At 42.1% G+C, this 24350-nt stretch overlaps 1 protein-coding gene across 1 annotated transcript in view; it reads left to right on the top strand.

The window, feature by feature from the left end:
* SPATA18 (spermatogenesis associated 18) overlaps window positions 1-24350 on the top strand; it is a 34433-nt gene that overhangs the window by 2820 nt on the left and 7263 nt on the right. The window contains exons 2-9 of the mRNA XM_068542216.1: window positions 10922-11027; window positions 11160-11275; window positions 12696-12808; window positions 17476-17571; window positions 19461-19700; window positions 21387-21651; window positions 23142-23300; window positions 24150-24325. Coding sequence (XP_068398317.1) covers window positions 10922-11027; window positions 11160-11275; window positions 12696-12808; window positions 17476-17571; window positions 19461-19700; window positions 21387-21651; window positions 23142-23300; window positions 24150-24325 — 1271 coding nt within the window. The remainder of the gene's footprint in view (window positions 1-10921; window positions 11028-11159; window positions 11276-12695; window positions 12809-17475; window positions 17572-19460; window positions 19701-21386; window positions 21652-23141; window positions 23301-24149; window positions 24326-24350) is intronic.

Raw genomic sequence — 24350 nt, 5'->3', positions numbered from 1 at the left:
GCCTGGAAAGCTTTTCATCCATTGATATTTCATCCATTCCCATCCCCTCTGCCTTCATCCGGGCATCACCACCATCTCAGGCACAGCCTGTTTCCTTGATATGTTGGCCGAAACAGTAAGTTCTTTAAAAATGTAATTTTCTGCCCCAAAGCCTTTGTATTTTACTTGTTTTTTATCTTAAAACATCTACCAATCATCTGGGCCTTAGGCAAAACTGCTTCTTGCTTGATTTTTTTTTTTTTTTTTGACAAATCTTGATGATTTCAACAGTTAGATTTTTTTTAAAAAAATTATTTATTTATTTATTCTTGGCTGTGTTGGGTCTTCGTTTCTGTGCGAGGGCTTTCTCTAGTTGTGGCAAGCGGGGGCCACTCTTCATCGCGGTGCGCGGGCCTCTCACTGTCGCGGCCTCTTTTGTTGCGGAGCACAGGCTCCAGACGCGCAGGCTCGGTAGTTGTGGCTCACGGGCCCAGTTGCTCCACGGCACGTGGGATCTTCCCAGACCAGGGCTCGAACCCGTGTCCCCTGCATTAGCAGGCAGACTCTCAACCACTGCGCCACCAGGGAAGCACTTGATTTTTTTTTTAAAGTTATATTTATCTTAAAAAACTTCAAGAAGAAATATTTTTCAACCCCCCCAGTGAGAAACAAATCCTAAAAATAACAGCAAGCATCACCACCTCATTTTCTTTTAGTTATTAAAGAGATGCTGAATTATTGCATTACTTGGCCTTTAAAACTTGGATTCCACTGGAGGATGAGGGACAGGTTGGGGTAAACACATAACTCGCAGAGTTGGTTTTCCTCCTTTGTGGTTATAGAGAATTCCTTCTTGTTTAACCGTGAACTCAGCCAATTATTAAGCGTTTAATAATTCATTCAACAAATGGTTACTGGGACTTCCCTGGCAGGTCCAGTGGTTAAGACTCTGCACTTCCAATGCAGGGGGCATGGGTTAGATCCCTGGTCAGGGAACTAAGATCCCACATGCAGCGTGGTGTGGTCAAAACAAAACAAAACAAAAACCCAAAAAACAAATGGTTACTTAGCTTCTGGTACGTGTAAAGGGTTTGGGTCAGACACTCTATATAAATGTACACTGCACACTTCTTGCAGTGTACATTTATTCATTCAAAAATGTTTTTTTTTTCCAGAGTTTACGATGTGTGTGTCTGTGCTAGGTGCTGGGAATAGAAATGTCAGCTGCATCTTAATGATGAACTTCCAATTGGAGAAGAGGTTGAAGGATAGGGGAAACAGCATGTGCAAGAAGCAGGGAGCATGAAAAAGCTAGCACAGCTAGGGGGACCGTGAATACTTCCAGGCAGGGAGTCGACGTGAGGCCGAGGAGGTGGGGTGTTGGGGGCCAGAGGATGGGGGGCCTTGGGTAGTGTGTTAAGGATTTTGGACTTTATCATAAGGGCAATGGGGAGAAACTAAAAGCATTACGCAGGGAGGAGACATGTTTGTATTGTGTTCAGGAAAGGTTGCTCTAGCTGTTCTGTGATGGGAAAATTGGAAACCCTAGGGAGAACGGTCTCTTGCAAGACTTTAGGCAAGAGATTATATAAATCAGCTCCTTGTAAACTACTCTGGCACATTTAGTAAACAAGGTCAAAGACTCTGAAGATGGTCTTTAAGGTTTATGTAAGAGTGTGCGGCTCCAAATGCCTCCGATTTATCAAGCAACATCTGTATGGTTTTATTGGTTAATTCTTTCAAAGGGTCAAATAACCACCTATGCAGAAATGGATTCTGATTACCTAATTACTCCCTAGAGATGTCAAGATGAGAAGAGAAATTAACTTCCTTATAATGTTAGCAGTACCCAGAGAAGATCAACTCTGGGCTGAAACTCGCCTCCCTCTGAGATACTTTTGTTTAGACTCAGAGTCCTGTGGACCAAGAAGTTAACTTTGGTCAGATTCTCTGAGATTTATTACTTTTTAAACTGTACTCTATGGAGAAATGGTAAGAGCTTAATACCACTGATAACCCCATCCCTAAGATAGGACACGATTACATTTCTTAAGTAAAATAATAGACACCAGGACACTACACTCTGGACACTTCTGATTATTTGATATATAAGTGGGGATAGTAGGGAGGGCTGATAATGCTTCCTCTTGCATTACTCTCCTCTTGTGCTATAGAAATCTGTACTAACAAGTGAAAACAGTATATTAAATATCAGCACATAAAAAAGAGCTCTTAAAGAGGTGTCTCCTCTGCTTGTTTTAGAATAATCTTTGTGGTTGAAATAGAGGCTGCCTTTATGCCAAAGTATGCCTGCTTCTTGGTACACAAGGTTGTTGTCGTTGCTATGGTGTCTTCAACCAGATTCCCTGCCCTCCTTTACCCCTCCCCTTCTACATTCTTGAGGATTCATTCTAATTAGTAAATTTATAGAGAACATTTTTCTTCTCTTCAGGACCTTTATCTTTTTACTAGCCAGTAATGAATAAATGTCAAACCTTAGTGTCTCAACAAAATTAGATTTATTTCCCATTCATGCAAAGCCTGATGGCAGCTCTCTCATCATTCACTGGCTCAGATTCAGGTGCCTTCCATCAGGTGGAGCAACCACTCATTACGGGACCTCGAAGGTTCTGCAGGGTAAGAGACGGAGCGGAGAACTTGCACTGCTCGTACATTATACACGTCCCCTGCACTCATTGTCCCGTGGGCAGAATTAGTTATGTGGCTCCCATCTAATTGTAAGGGAGCCTGAGAAATGTGGAAAAGCACGTGGAATATTTAATTGGTGCTACCCCTTCTGCCATAGTTACTAATGATGGGTCCATGGCTACAAAAAAAATTGACAAGTGATTAAGGAAGATTATTTTCTTTTTAACAGAGAGGCTATCAACTTTTTCATTTGACTTTTCTTATTTTCATCTTGGGCAAACTGGTTAATGTAAACATCACCGTTGTTTAATGTTTAAGGAGAAGAAGTAATGAAAAAAGTCCAGTAGGAATATTAACTATGGGTCAAGATAATAAAATCCCGTGGAGAAGTCTAAACAGAAGCTTTTCCTAGACCGTTGGGGTATACATAAGCCTACTTTTTCTTATATCTAAAATTCAGGACTTCAGTTTAAAAACTTTGTTGTGAAGGCAGTGGTGTGTGGCCGGCAAGGTCAGCCATGATGTAGAACAGATGGTTGATTTTGGAATAGGGCTGCTTGAAAGACTGCCCACATATGGGACTGTACTTCCCTAGAGAAGAGGTTATAGCCTGTTATAACCAGAATTTTTGTTTTTACTTTGTAGCGTACTTCATTAAAAAAATTTTTGGGGGGGTATAATTGATGTACAATATTATATAAGTTTCAGGTGTGCAACATAGTGATTCACAATTTTTAGAGGTTATACTCCATTATAATTATAAAATATTGGCTATATTCCCTGTGCTGTACAATATATCCTTGTAGCTTATTTATTTTATACATAGTAGTTTGTACCTCTTCATCCCTATAACCAGCATTTAAAGAGCCCTTGAAAGCCTTCAAAGCACTCTTCATGTATTATTGCCTTTAAACTTTGTAAGAAACTATGAAATATCAGGCTTTATTTTCTGCATTTTACTGATGAGAAAACCAAACCCCAGGAGGGCAGCTTGCTTGCCCAAGGTCACTCCACTAGAAAGAGTGGAACTTGGATTTGAATCTAGGTCTTTTGCTTGTCAAGTCCATTCTCTTATCTCCTACAGAAGGAGGGACGGTATAAGGACATTCCACTTGAAGCATGTCTGTTTTCTGCCATCCTTCCCTTGCCCACTCCCCCAAGAATAAATACCCTGAACAGCGGGGGTGGGGAACAGGGAAAGAAGGTAAAAATTAGGGCTTTGCTTTCCATGTGTGACTTTCCAGGGCCAGCCGCAAGGACCTGCGAAATGCCGCCCCTCGGACTAGACTCCACCTACTGATCATCTCTTTCCCTTGCTCATCTACATATTCCCTAATTGGCAGGTTTGGAGATGGTATCCTTGTTGTATGTAAAATGAGGTTTGTTTTGTTTTTTTTAAAAAAAGAAAAGTATTAAAAAAATTAAAATGTCAGGCAAATCATTTAATGTTGTAGTAGCATTCATAGTTTAAAGGAATATTGTGATGAACCCTTTGGCACAATTTAATTCTTATCTAATATAGACGAAGCATATTTTGTGTATATGAGATGAAAATTTCTCAAAGTGGAAATAACTGTGTTTTGTACTAAAACTGATAGATTTGAATAGCTTTTCAAACTGAAGTTGGCAAGTTGATTAAACATATTTAGTGATAAATTTTATTATTTTGGGGTGAAATATCTTCTCTCTTTTTCATGTTGTGGAGGTGATTCGAGTTAGGAATAGAATAGTGGGTGTGAGAGAACCATTGATAGAGGCTGGGATGATCAGGTTCTCATGAGAAGAAATGTTAATAAGGTCAAGATTGCTCAGAAGTAAAGGAAGTGAAAGGGATCAAAGGAATGGTGGTCAACCTGGTGCACAGGTCACACGTACAATGGCAAAGCAGGATGGTGGCTGGATTGGAGAGGGTCGCTGGAGGAATAAGGCTGTGTAAGTGGTGGGGAGGCACATTATGAAGGACCTTGGCAATTAGGCAACACTTAGGCTCAGTGGGTTAGGACCTTTGGGTAAGAGAGTGGTGACACTGAAGGGATGGGAACAAAGCCCCTGTCCCCTTGCTCTCCTTCCCCACACTATGAAACTTCTTAAAAGAGTAATCTGTCTTCATTGCCTCTGCTCTTTAACTCCCATTTGTTCCTCAACCTGGAATAATCTGGAACAACACCAAGCACCACTGCCCCTGCATCATTCCGCCATAACTGCTCTCACGATGGTCACTGAAAGCCACCTGATGGTCAGTCACATCCAATCTCTTTTTTTTTTCTCCACAGTCCTTATCTCCTTGATTTCTCTGCAGCAATTGACACAACTTATCCAATTTTATGGCTTTAGCTCCTTCCCAGATGCTGGCGACTCCCAGATTTATCTCTAGCTTGGGCTTTTCTCCAGAGCTCCTGACCTGAGTGGCCGGCCACCTGCCTTCCAGACAGCTCTACATGGATGTCCACATCCTCTGACCCAACATGAACCAAACGGGACTAGTTACCCTCCCTCTAGTCTTGCGGGTTCTCCACTTGTGGCCTCTGGTTAGGCAACGGCATCACAATCTCCCCTGTGGCCCAACTCAGAAGCCCAGGCGCCCTCCCTCCCCATCACACCTCACCAATGGGTTCATCAAGCCCTGAGGATTCCACCTTTTAAAGGTCTCAAATATCTCCTCCCTTTCCCCTTTAGCTGCTATTGTTCTTATTCAAACTCCAATCATTTCTTATATATGTGGGAAAACCAACTTCTAGGATATATTTAAGGCAGATCTCAAGTGAACTTTATAGCAATAATGCCTACAGCTGCAGGGAGAAGATGCACTGGCATAGCAGTTGCTTGCTGTGCAGAGAATTCTGTCCCTAACAACTCACAGTATTTTTATAGCCGTCACGGTTACAAAAGGAGGCTAGTAGCCCACCTCTGTTGCACAGGGGTTTGTAGCTTCAAAAGAACACTTAAAAAAAAAAATGTTAATAATGCTGGTGGTTATATTCCGGAATGTTCTACTCCATTCTCTTACCTCTAGCTTTCCTATTTTCATGAAGCAACTAGAATAAGTTTGAAGTTTACTTGTTTAACTTCCAGACCTGCAACATGGCATATTCCTATTGATTTCCTGCCTTGCTCCACGCCCCTCTCCAATCCAATTTTTATACAGCTGTACAGGGGATCGTTTTGGGGGGCTCCTCATTCCCCATACCAGTGATTCTCAATGCAGGCAAAACCCTATGCCCTGGGACAGTGTTTTTAAAACTTACCCATAGAAATGAATGCATTTTACATCACGACATAGCACACATACACCCTTATATAACTGAAGTAAAGGTTCATAAATAATTCTTATCTTTAGTAATTGTGATGTACTCTGTTTTCTTTTTCATTAATTTTTTTAGGGGGAGCTGGATGAGACTCACTAAATCAATATCACTCCCCATTAATGTTGTGGTCTTGGTTACACCTACAAATCATCTAGAAAGCTTTTTAAGCTTTCTAATGCCCAGATCCCACACTAGAGCAATTAGAATTTTTAAGAGTGGGAGCCCACAAGGCTCCTCGGGTGAAGGCTTTCCTGGATCTTCCTGGCTTCTTACCACTTCCTCCTTTGAGCCTCACCTCTGAATTCTGGACCTACCTTTATCATAGCAGGCAGTACTCGATTTTGCATTCATTTACATGTTTATCTGAGACTATAAATTCCTTGGGTGCACGAGACTATCTTGGGTCCCTAGCACCCAGCACACCGTAGCCTCCTCCATAAAGATTTGCTGAGAACATAAATGCATGAGTGAAGCAGAGAATAAACCATCTTCTTTGGCTTCCTCTTTCTTCATCCTTCTTTCTGGCTGTCCTCTTATTTCTTACTGCTCTGGCTTTGTTTTTCATTCACTGGCCCCTCTTCCTCAGCCCACTTCCGAAACAGTCAAATTGCCCTCTGTCCAGCCCTCAGGCCCCTCCCCACTCTCCCCTCTGTGCACGTGGCTTCCATTCTTCCTCTGCTGGAGGCTTCCAGAGCCGCACCTCTAACCCTCACCTCCTTTCTGAGATCCAGATGACTTTCCAACGGCTTTTGGTAAAGCCTCATGTTAGAGAGCTCGGCTCCAGTTCCAGAAGCTGCAAGGATGAGTTTAGGTTCCAGATGAACCACCATGCCTTCCAAATTACTTAAGAGCTTTGTATTCCTCATTAGTGAATTCGAGATGATGGATGGTGTCCAATTTGCAGGGTTGTTTTGAGGATTAAATGAAACGTTTAAACATGTATTTAAAGCTCTTAGCGCAGTGCCTGGCTGGCAAAGAGTAGGTGCTCAGTAATGGTTACGTACTCTCACGGGACATCTCTATCTGAAGCTCCTTCAAACCCTTTAAACTGTCTGAAAACAGTATCTTCCCTCTCATACCTCTTACCTGTTTCCAAACATCCTGACTTCCTCCTCAGGTAATGCTAGACTCAGTGGGACCTTGCCTGGTACAGATGTAATTTGGGGGCTGGGAAGGACTCTTAGGGGACCCTTGTCATTGCCACAGCTCTCAGCATCTCTCAGCCAGACAGCTACTACCGTCTCACAGGACTCGCTCTCTAATCCAAATTATCTGGTCTGTTCCTGCCAGAGTAATTCTTGTAAAATCAAAGCAAATCTTCCACTTGCCCCATTAAACTTTTCAGTGATGGGATAAAGCCCAAAGCCCTTCACGTGGCAAATAAAGTCCTTCATTACCTGGTCACTGGACCCTGCATTCCCTTCTCCTGTATAGTATGCCTTACTGCTTCTTGCCTTGGTACCTGATGTTTTTCGTTTTGAAGTGTCCTAACCTCTTACCCTCACCCCTCACCAGAGTGTATTTTGCTCCCTCTACAGCTCATTGTCTTCCTAGAGCATTTAATAAACACTAAGGGAATTATTTATCCTCTGTGTGTTTCCCATTCTCCATCCTGCTTCCCCAGCTGGTGAGCTCATTGACAGCAGGCAACTTTTTATTTTTTCATGTAGTTTTGTTTCCTGAGCTGCCAGCCCAAGGCTTACAAATTAAAGGAACTCAGTGATTTATGAATGAATGAGCTTTGGAATTAGGAGACAATATAATTAGTTCATATCCTTGCTCTATTTATCTTGTGGGAGTAATTGTTTGGTAGAGTACTGTGACTCTATTGCAAGTTGAGTGTCTTGTGCAATGCTTTGTGTTAGAAACAGCAGCATGTTATGACATGTCTTGGGATCAGGAACTGTCTGATGTGGTATATTCTCTTCTGTTATTTCAGTCGTGTGTACAAACTCATTTGACAAACATTGAGCCCCTACTTTGTATCAGGCATTGGGCATAGCACGGGAACATATAGTAATAGTATTACAATAATGCTAATTATTACATACCTCCTCTACTCTGCACCTAAGTTAGCTGGTGAGATCAACCACCTTCTAAATACAAGTAAATGGAAGCTCATATTTAAAATATCCTTTCTAAGAGAAAAAGCTAATAAGTGGAGAACTAGATCTGAACCATGGTCTGCCCTATTACTCAGTTCATTGCTCCATTCAGTTCTGTGTAGTGTCTCGCAGGTACCAACTGTTGAACATCTTTTGCCTTTAAGGTGTGGAACGTGCATTATTTTGATTTAATTCTCTTAACACTCTGCAAGGCTTTATCCCATTTTCCTGGATAGGAAATGGGATCGGAGAGGTTAAATAACCTGTGCAGGATCACAAAGGACTGTGGCAGGTAGCAGAGCTGAGATACTCAGGTCTGCTTGACTCCCAAGCCCCTTCTCTGTCCACTTAGCACATGGCATGATCTAGCCAGAGGGCAAATGGCTGTAAGTGGGGAAGTGAAGTTCACTGTGGTAAGTGCAGGAATAAAACAGCAAGGACAAGGAGCTGCTGATTCAACGAGGAAGGAATGGAGAGAGCTGTTCAGGCTGTGGGTTCCATATGTTCTGATCATGTCAATATTATGCTAAGTCACTCACTCACTTGCTCACTCATTCATCAAATATTTTGGGCCTTTCGATTTGCTATGGATACTAGTGATGATTGATACAAACATGAGAAAGACAAAGTCTTTAAAAAAACTCATAGTCAAAACCAAACCAGGAAATTCCCTGGTGGTCCAGTGGTTAGGATTCCACACTTCCACTACAGGGGGCGCAGGTTCGATCCCTGGTCGGGGATCCAAGATCCCCCAAACCGTGCGGCGCGACCAAACAAAAAACAAACAAAAGAACCCCAACCCAAACCAAACCCAAACAAAAAAACTTAGTCTTGGCAGGAGAAGGGGATAGAAAGATGAGACAGAAGAAGAAATGGCCACAACAGAAATCAATGCTACAACAGAGCTAGTCCCCAGGTACCGTTAACCAGGCATGGAAGGTAAACCAGCAGCTTCCTCTCAGTTACAACGAGTCCATTCCATCTGGACTGCTTACCAGGCCTCCTGGGCCCTCCAGGATCTGTCCTGCCAACCTCTCTGACCACCTGTCCTCTGTCACATGTACCTACTTCTGGTTCAAGTTTGCCAGACTCCTTCCTGCCATTGGGCCTTTGCCCTTGCTGTTCCCACAGCCCGGCCTGCTCTTTCTCTGCCGCTCTGCAACCGGAACTTAGCTCCAGTGTCTCGTCCTCCGAGAGGCCTCCCTGAGTGCCCTCCTCATTCACACTTTGTCACATCATCGAGTCCTTCTCTTCCTCCTCCCGGCACAAATCATGATCCAGAAGTCACTATAGTTTAGTAGTTAAGAGCATGGGCTCTGAAACCAGGTCTCAGTTCTGGCATTTTACTAAAGTAACCTTGGCCATGTTATTTAACCTCTCTGGGTCTCAGTTTTCTCATTTGAAAATGGGGGTGATGACAAAGGCCCTCTTAATCTCCTAGAGTACTATAGTGCGGTTAACTGAGTTTACGTATGTAAAGCATTAACAGTGCCTGGCACTTAGGGGGGATGTAATAAAGCCAAAGTGAGTGAATCGTCTCATTTTCATTCATCAACCCAATACACATTGAGTTTGAATATATAGAGACAACAGAATGCAGGGCTGGGAATGCAACAGTGAACAGGCCAGGCATATCCTCTGTCCACAAGAGCTTACTGCCTGTCTGAACCATTTCCCTTGTTGACACAGATCTGCATTTTACTTGTAAACTTTTACCTAGAGGTCATCTGAAACTTTCCTCTTCATTCCAGTTTCTAGCTCCCACTTCCTGTCTCGGGATTCGTAGTGCCCAGAAGGTACCCCCTGCTAGTGCCTTATTATGGCTTGAGGTCACACATAAATCTATGCATTTTTACACCCACACAATTTGTTGCTTGTAGTTGTGTTCATTCCTTTGGAGTTAGAATCAGTTAGAGGTTTGGCTAACAAGGAATTGGTGAAAGGTCACCAAGGAGATGAGAAAAGCAGAAAAAGAGCTGAGAGGTCTACCTCTTGGCTTCTTCATTCTGGGGACAGACTTTCCCCAAGTCTGCCTAACTTCTTCTCACCTAGATTTCACTTTGTCTTGGAAGCCTTCCCTGACTTTCTAAGACAATGGGCTCTTGAATAGACTTTGTGCTCATCCCTATAGTAAGACTTTTTTCCACCGCAGGGTAACTGTCTACTCTCCTTTCTCCCCCACTTGTCTGGCTCACCATATGGCCTGGGCCATCTTTTTGGTCTTATACTCCATTGTATCCTCAAACCAGCAATACCTTCTTATTGTTAGCAAGTAGTGCCCTTTATGCACGTATTGAACTTAGGTAGAGGGTAAGAACCAGTAAAGTGGGTAAATTAGGAGGCAGTGATTTATGTTGTGTTACAAAAGGACTATTTACTTTTAAAAGAAGTTTTTGCAGGGTTCCATTGAGTAGGGAGTCAGGGTTATTGCTATAAAAACAACCCCCAAGTTTCAGTGGCTTAATGTCCACCAAAAAACTTTCTCAGTGATGTGACAGTTCAGTTCAAGTGTTCAGTTAGCAACCTTCTAAATCCTGTGGCTCCACCATCCCTTATGCCCCTGGGGTCCTCTGCTGGGTCCTCTGCATTTGGCTAGTAGATGGGGGGAGACAGGAAGAAGACAATCATTCAGGACAATCACATTACTTCCCATCCCTAACAGGAACTGGTTTGCATGGCTGCACCGACCGCTAGGGAAGCTGGGGAAAGCCGTCTAGTGGGTGCCCTGGAGGAGAGGGAAGTGTGTTTTGTGAGCACACAGCAGTCTCTGCCCTGGGAGCATACCAGAGCCACTGGCCCTTGTGTAAAGTGAAGTGCTTGTCCACCTGCAGTGGGTCCCAGAATAAGGAAATTGCACTGATGTCTACTGTTCTGGCGTTGCAGACGAACTCATGTGATCAAAATCTAAATCATTGCCTCGAACTCATTGAACAAGTCGCCGAAGTGCAGAGACAACTCTTTGGGATCTTCACTACAGCAGCCCAAGAAGGTGAGAATGGCCCATGCATCCCCCTCTGGTTCTTCTGTCTTTGCTTTCTTTTCTTTGTCCCTTCTCTGTGTTCTCTGACTGGGTTGGTGTGGCTGGATTTCTCTCACTGACCTGATTTGTGGATTCTTCTAGGAGGACATTATGATGGTGTGGAAACAATCAAATCGCGCCTTTTGCCTTGGCTGGAGGCCTCCTTTACTGCCGCTTCCCTAGGAAAACCTGTTGACAGCAAGGTGTCCTCTCTACAGGTAGGGATGCTAAAGGATCCTTCTAGGTGTTCAGCACCTCATCAGGCTGTGGGGACTCAAACATACGTAAGATATGGTTTTTACCTAGTGAGGGGCTCAACTCTAGTTAGTGAATTGAGACGCGGGTCGAAAAGGTGAGTTTCTATATACAGTAATACGTGGCATAATGGATTAAGTTTTCTCCTAAGACAAATCGGCATTAAAATCTCAGCCTTGCCTACTTACTGGTGGTATGGCTTCAGGCAACTCAATAAGCCCCTGCTTCCTCAGCTGTGAAAAGGTCCTGGTGATGATCTGCATCTGGGACATTGCTGGGCCCACACTAGGCACTAAATAGTAAGTTTTAAACGACAAGTTAGCCACCCAGACAGGGTACCTCCGGGCGGGGTCAGAAGAGAAAGAGATCATTAGATGGGGGAAAGCTCAGTATTCTGAAAGAGTAAAATAAAACTAATTGGAAACTTCCAAGATAAGAAGAAAACTCAATTCTGGTAGACTGATCATGAGTGTCATTATTTGTGGTTGATATTGGTGGTTTCCATGCGACAGTGGCAGTGTTTTAACAGTTGAGGACCAGACTGGAAAGAGAACGCATACTTTGCTTAAGGCGCTGGTATCACTATGTCTGGATAGGCAAAACATTTGTAACTTGATTTTAAATGTTTATATGGATTTACATAAATTCCTGTCAAAAACTGAACCATTTAGAGCAGACCGTTCTAAGCAAGAGGGCCTATGAGGTAGTGGCCAAAGGATTCCTGCTTAGAGATCACTGGACAGAATCCTAGTCTATCTTCTATGGTCCTGGGTAGGTTGTCCAACCTGTTAGGTCTCAGTTTCCTCATCTGTTATATGGAAACAATGCTTTTGCTGACCTAACAGGGTCACTGTGATTAACTCTCACGTGATAAACCTGCGAAACAACTTACATGTAGTAAGGGCTCTGGAGACATCAGTTGTTATTAAACAAATTTTTTTTGTGTGGGGATTTTCATACGCCTCTTAGATTTTTACCCCCTGTGGATGATATTTTGGGTATAAAGATGTAGGATGATATTTCACTGTCTTTTTAAAAAATCTGAGGTATCATTTACCTGTAGTGAAAACCATAGGTTGGTGAATTTTGACAAGTGGATATATTCTTGTAAGTCACACCACTATGGAGATATAAAACATTTCCATCACTTCAGAGCATTCCCTTGTGCCACTTCCCAGTCCCCTCCTTCCACCCTCAGGGCAACCACTCTTCTGATTTTTATCACTCTCCATTAATTTTGCCTGCATGGGAAATTCATGAAGATGGAACTATACATTACGTGCCCTTTTGTACTTGACTTCTTTTGTCCAGGGTAATGTTTTTGCAATCTGCCCATGCGGTTTCATGTATTCAGACTCTGTTTTGATTTGTGTACCATTCCAGGACACGTTTGATAAGGACGGACATAAAGAGTCTGGCGCTCGGGATCGGGACATACAACAATTAGATGCTGATTTGAATGCAACTCGTCATCAACTCAACCAGGTTCAAGACGAGTAAGAGGAATGCAAGTTATTTGCTTCCAAAAAGAATTGCTTGTTCTTAACTTAATTTTTTAAGTTTGAAAGGAGAATACTGGCTCATGTAAAATGTAGACATTTGCAAATAAGTCATATGATGTGTGTCTCTGTGTGTGTGTGTGTGTGTGTGTGTGTGTGTGTGTGTATGAGTTGGGAAGCAGTGTCTTTGAATTTGGGGACAGGATTCCTATATTACATTATGATCCCTAAGACCCTGGTCCCCTTGGCTTCATTCCTGGGGCTCCTCCTTTTCCATAGGCCCACTATCAGTCCATATGTATAAAATAGAAAGATTGTTGCATGAAAATCTAACTTTGGGGAGGAAAATAAGAAAAGAGGCAGAAGAGGAAGGGTTAAAGAGAGTGAAAGATCAGGTAAAGAGAAAAATTAAGAGAAAGAGAGAAAAAGTAAGATGAAGCAGCCTGCATCTATCTGTCAGTTAGGGGTTATTCACGCCTAACTGAGAACCATTCAAGATTTTGGAATAACTTTTAGATATAAAAATGTATTTTTAAAAAGTTAAGCAATGTCTGGCAGTAACAGATCTCAGATGTATGCTGTGTGCAAAGCCAGGGTAGCAAATTCAAAGAATCACTGCAAAGAAAATTGCAAACTTTGGGTTGTACTTGAGGGAGATAGACAAATGTGATGCAACTGCTTTTAACATATCTAATAAAAATCCATCAGTAAGGTGTTTCTCCTACCGCAGCATTGCTCCATGGCTGACATGTAGAGGACGGCAAGGGGTTCTTTTGTCACTAGTTAAGGCTTGTGATGGAATAGGGTATGGCATTCTGCCTTGTTCTCTGATTAGATTTCCTTCTAAGGAAAACATCTCTATCGATTGATTTAATTTTGCCTGATTATAAAAGTAATACACATTTCCTTTGTCAAAATGCATATAACAAATAAAAGTATAAAGATGAAAATCACCTGTTAGTTCATGCCTGTTAACATTTTGGCATATTTTACTCCAGACATTTTTCCTTTCTCACACATTTTTCCTTTCCGTGCTCTCCTGGTGATGGAGGAGAGGGGCTTTTGGTCTTGTACTGCCCTCTGGGTTCTTGCTGCCTTGGTTCTACCTGGGCACTGGAGTCTTGTGCTGATGGGCACTGAGTTGTGGCTCATCTGGTTAAGTTTCCTCAGGCATTCGCTGGCCCCTGCTGCTGCCTCCATTTGCCTCTGGTTGTGAGGCAAAGCTTCGCGACTGCTGATTCTTGTCTTCAGTCAGAATCCGTAGGAGCCAGGAATTCCTACCTGCCTCTCTTGTCACTATGGCTGTGTAGTTACCCATCAGGGGCATCGTGGACCAAAAACTATGACTGCACGCTTTTTTAAAAAAAACTTTTTATTTGGAAATAATTTCAAATACAGAAAATTTGCAAGAATAGTACTAAGAACACCCATATACACTTTCATATGCCCCTTGCCCTGTTTGCTTTATCATTTTTAAATTAATTAATTTATTTAATTTACTTATTTTTGGCTGCGTTGGGTCTTCGTTGCTGCATGCAGGCTTTCTCTAGTTGCAGCAAGCGGGGGCTACTCTTCGTTGCGGTGTGCGTGCTTTTCATTGCGGTGGCTTCTCTTGTTGAGGAGCACGGACTCTAGGCATGCGGGCTTCAGTAGTTGTGGCGCACGGGCTCAGTAGTTGTGGTGCACGGGCTTAGTTGCTCCGCGGCATGTGGGATCTTCCCGGACCAGGGCTCGAACCTGTTTCCCCTGCACTGGCAGGCGGATTCTTAACCACTGCGCCATCAGGGGAAGTCCCTGCTTTATCATTTGTATGTATACTCTCCCTATCTGTATACACACTGCCCTCCCCCATTTGAAAGTTGCACACAAGAAGGTGCTTTTCCCTATTTTTGTTTTGGTTTGTTTTTTAACCCACGTGTGGTTCATGTTCCACTTTTTAAGGCATCAGAAATGACGGAGGCTGTTCCCCACATTCTACGGTAGCCAGCTCTCTCCTCCACTGCTCTGCCTACCTGTCTCTAAATCCAGGGTGCTACCTAATGTGGAATGAGGGGCCCACCCCAGGAGGTTCCCATGTCTAACCCTGTGGAGACCAGTTTAGCTGTGACTCAGTTCCAAAGGTGCAAATTCCAACAGAGTGCTGAATGGGGACAGGTCTGCTCAGGTTTGACGAGCCCTAGACAAGGGAAGACTGCTGGATTTTATTTTGGGACTCTGGTTAGAAATCTCACCTGTCCTCATTTCCTATATCCAATCTATTAGAACATCCAGTGGAATCTACCTCCTAAACGTCTCCCACACATGTTCCTTTCTATTCTACTACCACTGCCCTCGTTCAAGTCGCTGTTACCTTTTGCCTCAGCCAGCTGCCTTCCAACTGGCTTCCCTGGGTCCATTCTTGCTCTACTACAACTCATTTTCCACACAGCAAATATAGATATACTTTTATTGTAGCAAGTCACCCCCTGGCTTAAAAGCTGTTAGTTGCTTCTTTTTGTACTTAGAAAAAAATTCTAAATTCCTTCCCAGGGCTCTCCCAGCCCTGCGTGATCTGACCCTACCTCCTGCTCCACCCTCATCTCATGCCAAGTTCCCCTCACCTAGTCTTCTGTCTATTTCCTCACCTCGAGGCCTTTGCCTGTGCATCTTCAGAGAAATGGAAGTCTTCTGCTGGCTCTTTGCATGGCTGGCTTTTTCTTGTCCTTTAGGTTTCAGCTTAAATGTGACTTTCTCAGAGTCTGTGACCACTATACATTGAATGGTCTTTCCTCTCCCTCTCCTCTAATTCTCTTTCACAATCATCTAAGAATAGCACTTATTGCAAGTTGGAACTTTGAAAAATTTGTTTGAATATTTATGATCCACTAGACTGGAAGCTCCAAAGTGTTGCTGTCCTGTATCGCTATTCTGACACTTGTATCTCCAGCATCTAGCATCGTACCTGGCACATAGTAAATTCTCAATAACTTGCTCAATGAATGAATAAATCCATAACAAAAAATAAATGTGTTAGCCTGCTTAAAACAATGCTTGTCACATGAAGGTATCTCCTTTCTTCTCTCTGTATATCGTCCAAGGGGGCCAAGTTGGCATATATATTTTCTTGTATATATATGTGCTCACACATGTATGCCATGTCTTGAGAGAAAAAAACCCGATTACTGTTCATACTCTTCTTCCTTTCTTGGTCTATTTTCTTCTTTTAATTTTCCACAGTTTTCTCTTGATAAAAATGTTCATTTTCCCATATACACTTTAAAAAATCTATAACATATTCACATTGAAATTAAATCACAGCAATTTCCTTACAATCGCCAGCATCCCTATTGTGAAGTTATTGCTCCTCTGGTTTTGTTTTAGACTTCAGACATTTCATTAATTAATTAATTCATTCATTCAGTTTTTCAGTTTTTATAAAAAATCTATATGACAGGTACTGTTTTAGGAGCTGGGGATAAAGAGATGAATAAAATAAAATCTTTGCCTTCAAGTAGTTCACAGTGTGTTTGTAATGAGATTACAGATATGAACAAGTGTTGGAGGGGCTCAGGAGAAGGGAAGACAAACTTTGCTTGAGAGTCAGGTGTGGCCTTTGGAGAGGCACTCATTGGATGAGTGGGCGTTTGTTAGAGGAGAAGGGGATGAGATGGAATTTGGGGAAACTCACACCACCTCCTGCATTGTCTCATTGGATCAGTGTGGACTTGATAGGGATCCTGCTGTCCCATTATTTCTCAATCTGCCTCACTGTATAGGGGAGGCCAGTGTTTGACCTTCCATGCTTCCATCCAAGTGTAGGGAGGAAGACTGGTGTGAGTTTGGATAGCAGTTGCAGTCTCTTAGCTTCAGAACTACTGTGATGAAAGATACTGGGTGTTCCAGGGATGCAAGGTCAGAGAAGTCCAAAAACCTTTGCTAATCCACAGCCTCTCACTGTACTAGGACAACCTCATTGAGAACCATTGGTCTTCATCCAATGGCATCCATCACATTCTCACTTCCTAAAGAAACAGTATGATTTATTATGATTTGTCTACAACGAGGAGAGTCCTTGAAACTAACAAGGACTAAGCTAGGTTGAAAACTCAGGAAAACTGTGCTCATTTAGTGGTGGAAGTCAGAGGCAGGAAGACACGATGTACTTGGTAGTCGAGTGTAACAGTGGAGGACTTTTTCATAGGCGGGCAAATAATTTTTCTATATTTATTTAGTAAATCTGGGAAAATTAAGTCAAATGCAGCTCTACAGTGCAAAGTAATAAGAATAGATATTAGTATATTACAGAAAAATGGAGATTTTATAGAGAGAGGCAACCTGGGGATTCGGTGTAACTAGAGCAGATGAATTAGGAGGGTGAGAAGGAGAAACTGAACAAGTTTGTCTTTTACATTCTAATACCAGTAATTATTAGATAGTCTTTTAGAGGTAGTAGCTCTGTAATTTCTTTGTGTTTGACATCGAGGAAAGATGCTAGCATGTTTTTGCATACTAGTGTGCCATAATAGTTGTAATATCATCTAATTGAATGCAAATGTCTTATAATTTGATGTTGTTTATATCGAATTTATATCATATGGCAAAAGTTCCCAAGAGAACCTATGCCTTGATTTAGAAAGTCTGCCAATTTTGGGAAATCTGTCTTTAGTTACTGATTTCTCTTACAGTATGGCTGAAACTGAAAAGACTCTTGAAGAAACCAAGAACAGATCGGCCATATCCCTTCTGACTGCAGAGGAGGAAATAAATCAGCTAAGAAAGCAGTAAGAAAAAATAATGACAGGATTATTGCAGGCTGCTGATTAACCTTTGAATTTAGCTTTTTTGGTGCTCCGTTACAATATGAAAGAATCTGTCCATAAAGAGGAAAGGCAGCAATGTTTTTATTAATGGTTTATATATTTTTCTTACTACAAAACAATACTTATCTACTATAGAAAATCTTCAAAGTACAACATAGTAGAAAGGAACCTTAGCCCTCATAATTCCAGAGCCAGTTACTGTCACCATTTGCTACTTCTTCCAATTAGTACATTAAAAATAAAGTTAAGACAACAAAATGTAAGTATACAATTGTGGACCCCATTGTTTCATTTAACATTTTTCTCTATTACTAAGAAAAAATAAAGCAGAGCTTAGTCTTAAATAGGTACATCATATTTCCTCATTTGGGTATTTCCCTAACATGGAATATTTACTTTGATGCCAATTTTCAACATTCAACATTTTCAACATATATTTCAGATTATCCTCTAAAGATAAATTTCTAGAAGGGGAAAATAAACATTGATCCTTTAAGGGTATACTTTTTTCAATCTTAACTTTGATTTTTTTTCCCCCAAAAAGAGCAAATGGGAGTTGTAGTTAAAAAAAAAAAAAAAAAAAAAATATATATATATATATATATATATATATATATATATATGCACACATACATACATACACACCTTTCTATTGCCTTCATACATGTTCCAATTGTTCTGATTTCTTCAGGAACATCCATAAATTTTAGCTGGGAGCACTAATCTCATTTCCTAGTTGATACAGCTTCTCAAATTCTTTGATCATATTACTCAGCAATTCCTTATAGCACCAATTCTGTTCTTCACTGTTTCTAGGGCAGCTTTTAATTCTGCTATTGCATTTTTAGTTTTTCTACATCCTTCTTTTTTTCTTTTAAATTTATTTATTATTTTTAGTTTTGGCCGTGTTGGGTCTTCGTTTCTGTGCGAGGGCTTTCTCTAGTTGCGGCAAGCGGGGGGCCACTCTTCATCGCGGTGCGCGGGCCTCTCACTGTCGCGGCCTCTCTTGTTGCGGAGCACAGGATCCAGACGCGCAGGCTCAGTAGCTGTGGCTCACGGGCCCAGTTGCTCCGTGACATGTGGGATCTTCCCAGACCAGGGCTCGAACCCGTGTCCCCTGCATTGGCAGGCAGATTCTCAACCACTGCGCCACCAGGGAAGTCATCTACATCCTTCTTAATCTTACCCCTTCCCTTTTCTTCTTACACCACTGTTATTTTCATCACAGCATGTTCTCTTCTTATGGCTTTTGCTCCCTGGTATGATGGCCATACCTCTTTGTATTAATGAGGATGCCAGTTTTATTTCTAAAGCTTTACTGCTTTCCATAGTAGTCCATTATTTTCATAGGTCCACACTTCTGCTTAGTGTTGTGGATGGTATTCAATTTCCACTGCAGTTTCCCCCCACATTCCGTCTGTTCAGAGAATAGAAGAGCTAGAGAGAATAGATTATATCTTTGACCAGCTTCTGGACTAGGTTTTGGAGGTCACAGGCTTCCAGAGTTTTGTGCAGTGAAGCCGTCCAACGTAGAATAGTATGTCTCTGCTTTGCTTCTGCAAAGACTTCATGACTCTGCCCGCTCTGCTTTGGCTAGAGGATTTGCATGCCTATCTTTTCTTCAGGAGCCTTTTTCCATGCAAGCTGCAGACATGAAGTGGCACCCTGACCCTGGCAATTCTGCTCTTTGTTAATTTGTGTTTGATCCTATGCATTTCCATCCGAGTTTGCCAGGGCAATAACGGCACACTAAATAGAGCAGCCTCCTTAAGTAGGCCAATTGCTGTTTATTACCTTTCCTCCATCCCTCCCTTTCTCTCTTTTCTTTCAAACCTTTTTTTTCTGTTCAGGCTTAAATCTCTTCAAGCCCAGGAGGAATCTCGCCACAGACACTCAGAGCATAGGAGCTCAGAGAAGCGGGGCTCCGAGCGTAGGAGAGAGGAGCTGCGGGGCTCGGAGCAGATGGGCGCGGACGGGTGGAGCGTAGACCAGCGGAAGGCAGAAGCGATATGCGATTATGAGAAACAGCTCCGAACGCTGAAGGACGAGATAGCTGTTCTGTCCGCTGAAAAATCTGTACTCCAAGGAAGGTCTGACAAAGTCTCACAGATCTTTTCATTTAAGTTCCTTTTGTTGAGTTAGTGATAAAAGCCTGGCTTGGAAAAGGAAAAAGGAAAAATAAAAAAGAAAAATAAAATGACATCCTGAGCGCGAACCCCAATAATATGGAAAACTTTGAATTGTAGAGGGATTGTTTTCTCTAACTTCATGCTTCCATAGAGAAAATACCTCGTGGATTGACAATACTTGGGCACTAATTAATTTTGGACTGACATTGAAGCTTAAGGAATGAAACTAAGATGTGCAAAAGGAAGGTTCTTTGTCTTGATACCAGATTTGAGTGCCTATAATGCAAAAGGTGGTACCCATGTTGAAAGACTGTTCCATGATAGGGGAAGGGTCCTGTTCTCTGAGTTCTAGGAGTTCTCTCGCCAGGATGACCAACTGTCATTTTACTAGAGGGTATTGCTTTTTTACATCTCACTTTGTTTGATGGAATGAGTAGGTAAGGGAATGTGAAATTCCCTTCTACTGATGGACAGAACGTTAAGACAGGTCATTCAGACAGTGTTAAGTGAGGACAAAGTAGAGTGTTTCTCTCTTTGGAGTTTCTGCATTTTCCTTGTTCTTTCTAACACTTCCTCTCTTCCCCCCCAGCCCCACAGTGTGCCCAGATTCAGGCTATCAAAGCCACCCCTAACCCTGTTCTCCATTCCCCTAAATGTCACCTTAGGCTTTCATTTTGGGGAATCACTCCATCAGTGTTATGCGAGTGCCAGCTTGTACTAGCTCTGGGAACTGATTCTGTGCATTTCTACCTAACTCTGGGTTCAGGGATGTCACATTGATAGTTTGCAATTGGCTATGGTGAGAGTATTTGTTGCACCACGGAAACTGGCAAACACTATAAATGAGGGCTTTTTTTTACCCTTTTCACCTTCAGAGAGTCTGCTTTGTACTACCTTTTGCCCCACAGCTCCTTCTACAAAACTTCTCTTTTTGGTGGCCCATTCCCTTTGGACTAGCTAGTCTGATCATTTACTTTGTACTTGGTAGCAATATACGTTTCACTGATACAATGCTTTTCGATTCACCAAGTACTTCCACATGCATTAGCTCACTTGATAACCTCCCCACCATCCCGAATTAGGGCACAAATTATGTAGGTGAAAATGGAGGACCTGCAGAGGAGAAAATGACTGCAAATGGTTCCATTGCTATGGAAGGAGAACACAGATTTTCTTTCTCATTGTTCAATCAGCGTTCATCTCATTTTATACCAGAAAGCTCAGTGATGTGTTAGTGGCCCAAGGTTGGGGTAAGAAATACTGAAAATCGGACTTTTTATTTAACTCTAGCTCTTGCTAGCTGTGTTACTCTAGGATAGCCCTCTTAGCATTTCTGAGCCTCAACTTCCTCATCTGTAAAAGGGCCAACAATCAATGCTGACCTCAACCTGGCTGCTTGAAGGATAAATTGATGCGCTGAGTGAGTGACAGTGTGTTATAAATTCTAATGCACCAGGCAAGTATAGAGTATTGTTTTTTGTTTGTGGTCCTATTTGAGGCCTTGTTGGAGACACAGTGCCTCTCACAGGGAGCTGCTCTCCCTACTCCCATGGCTTCTGGTTTATGGGGAGAGAAGCAGCCGAGTCTAGGAACAAGAGAGTGAAGGGAATCAGAGCGCTTCCCTGCCTGATTCTTGCTCACCAACAGGTCCGCCAGGAGCCGGTCTCCGAGCCCTGACCCTCGCAGCCGCGGCCGCAGCCGCAGCCGGTCCGCCAGCCCCTCCACCGCGGTCGCGAAGGTCAGGAGCCCGTCTCCGAGTCGCGCCAAACTGTCCAGCGCGGCGCGCAAGGCCGCCCTGCTGTCCCGGTTCAGCGACGCCTATTCCCAGACCCGCCTGGATGCGCAATGCCTGCTGCGGCGCTGCATCGACAAAGCCGAGACGGTGCAGCGGATCATCTACATCGCGGCAGTGGTACGTGAGCCTCGCGCGCGCCGCTGCACTTCCGCGGTCCAAGGGCGCTGCGGCCAGGCAGTGCTTGGGTCAACTGAACAGGACGGCTGAAAAAAGACTGGTAGGGCCTGAGGTCACTGAAGGAGGGTGGGTTTCCATCTGTCTCCTCCCTCCCTCCCTCCCTTCCTTCCATTACAGATATTTGCGATGAATTATTTTTCACACTCAATAACTGTTCATCTACGTTAATATCTATTGTGACCAGACATTTGTTGAAGCATCCATAAATGTAGGACTATCTCAGATGGGTATATACGAAGTTGATTCGCACTGGATCTTCTATTGTAATATGGGTATATGTACGCACAATGGATATATTATTGCTAAGGGCTATCATTTGATAGGTTACCTTCCCTTCTTAGAAAAATCAAAAGGCTGTGATTGTGTTCACTCGTCTGTTTATTTAACTAAGAGTAGTTACTAGAACTGCTAACTACTTGAGTATGGCAAGATTAAAAAATGCTCATATACAATCTTAAAATCCAAAGCAAATGTGTTTATTCTGTGGGTACCATACGGAGATACTAAGAGTCTGTAATGAGAGCAGCTAAATATTAACAAACAAAACAAAATATTGGTGTGAGAGTGGAATTATCAGAATCTACCGGACTTTATCCTATATTTATTCATTTATATCAGGAGTCAGCAAACTATGACCTCTGGGCTGTATCTGGCCCTGATCTGTAATTCTAAGAGAAATACCACCCAAGAGCTAACATATAAGAATGGTTTTACATTTTAAAGGGTTGTAAAAAAAAAAAAGTGACAGAGACAATTATATGACCTGCAAAGCCTAAAATATTTACTATCTGGCTTTTTACAGAAAAGATAATTTATATCATTAAGAATTATTTAACTTATATATAATTTATATAATTAAGAATCATGTACTGAGTTGGTTAAAGTTCTGTAATTGTAGCGGCTATATCTTTCATGCATAACTGAGTTTTCCCCGTGCCTGCTATATTACAGGCATTTAATAAATATTTGTTGAATTAATATATGCCAGGAAACATGTCAGACGCTTGATATGTGTCTATGTATGACGTGACCACTAGATTGATAATTTTCTCGTATTTCTTGACCAGTAATATGATATTGCTGTGGGATCAGAGCATCAACTAGCATATTTCAAGTATTTATGTAACCACAGGTGATTTTATTTCCTTGAATGCCTGCATTGTCCTGCTTCTTGCAATCAGGATTACCAGAACAGTGGTCAACTGTCTTGAAATTAGTGAATATGGATAGTCTTATATGTATTTATGTACTTTCCACAATTTAGATATGTATTTTCTCCCAGGTTAAAAGTAGTTTTGACCGTTGGGTTTAGTTACCAGAAGTCCAATATGATGTTGAATTTCTGTTGGGCATTCTTTCTTCATTCCTTGCTTTGGACCTCTTTACCTCCCTCCTCCCGCCAGATAAACTTGCTGTACTTTTATGTGCAGGAGGCGTTCCATGTAGCTAAAGTGGCATTCAGACACTTCAAGATCCGTGTGAGGAAATCGCTGACACCGTCTTATGCAGGGTCAAATGACTTTGAGGATGCTGTCTTGGATTATATCATTTGTCATCTTGATCTATATGATTCCCAAAGCAGTGTTAATGTAAGTGTTGGGTCTTTTATTGGGACTGGTTTGCTGCTGCTGCTGTTTGTAATGAATACTAATAACTCAGAAATCCATCCAGCTTAGCATCGCATCTATGTAATGGAAGAGCAGGAATGAGCATCCAATGTATTTTGTAGAACCAGTCATTATTGGCTCTTTCTTTCTTAGACATATTATGAGGAAAATATTTTGAGCTTTCTGGTTCTATTCTTCAGACAGGCTCTTAAGATTGGAAGATAGAATACCATAGTGCTTAGGAGCAATGATTTTGGGAAAGATAGTTATGGATTTGCATCCTGGTTCTGCCACTTACTAGCTGTGTGACCTTGCACATTTACTTAACCTCTCTGTGCTTTAGTTTTCTAATCTTAAAATGGGAGCAACAATGGTCATGACCCCATAGAGTTTGTGAGAGGATTAAATGAAAGGAAGCGGGTAATTTGCTTAGCACAAGAGTTGGCACAGAGTAAACTCTCAATAAGAGCAAGCTATTATAATTTTTATTGTTATAGATTATGAACAAGTCAGAGTCCTGTGTTGGTGATTATATAACTTGCCCAGAATAGAAAAATAAGGAAATAATAAATGAATGCTACTAAGGGTTTTTGCTTTAGTTTTTTGTTTTTGGAGACTTTCTTGGCCTTTAGTATATCATTTGTCCTCTGTCATCTTTCCTCCTTCTCTGTTAATGAGTCTTCCTCCTTTCAGCACATGCACTTCTCTTCTAGTTTACCTTGTTTTCACTCACATGCTCTTTTCCCCTCCCATCAGTCATAACGTCCTTAGGATTGTCAGTGTGTATTTCACAGGTTGGTAACAAGGTGATGCCATCTTTTTGTTTTTCAGGATGTGATCCGAGCCATGAATGTCAATCCCAAGATTTCATTCCCTCCTGAAGTTGACTTTTGCCTTCTCAGTAACTTCATCCATGAGATATGTTGCATTGCCTTTGCAATGCAGACTTTAGACCCACCCCTCGATATTGCATTTGGGGCCGATGGAGAAATTTTTAATGATTGCAAGTAAGAGACATAGGAGCAGAAGCTA

This window comes from Eschrichtius robustus, chromosome 4, assembly GCF_028021215.1.
Source record: "Eschrichtius robustus isolate mEscRob2 chromosome 4, mEscRob2.pri, whole genome shotgun sequence".
Lineage (NCBI taxonomy): Eukaryota > Metazoa > Chordata > Mammalia > Artiodactyla > Eschrichtiidae > Eschrichtius > Eschrichtius robustus.
This window is presented reverse-complemented; position numbering and strand designations above follow the sequence as displayed.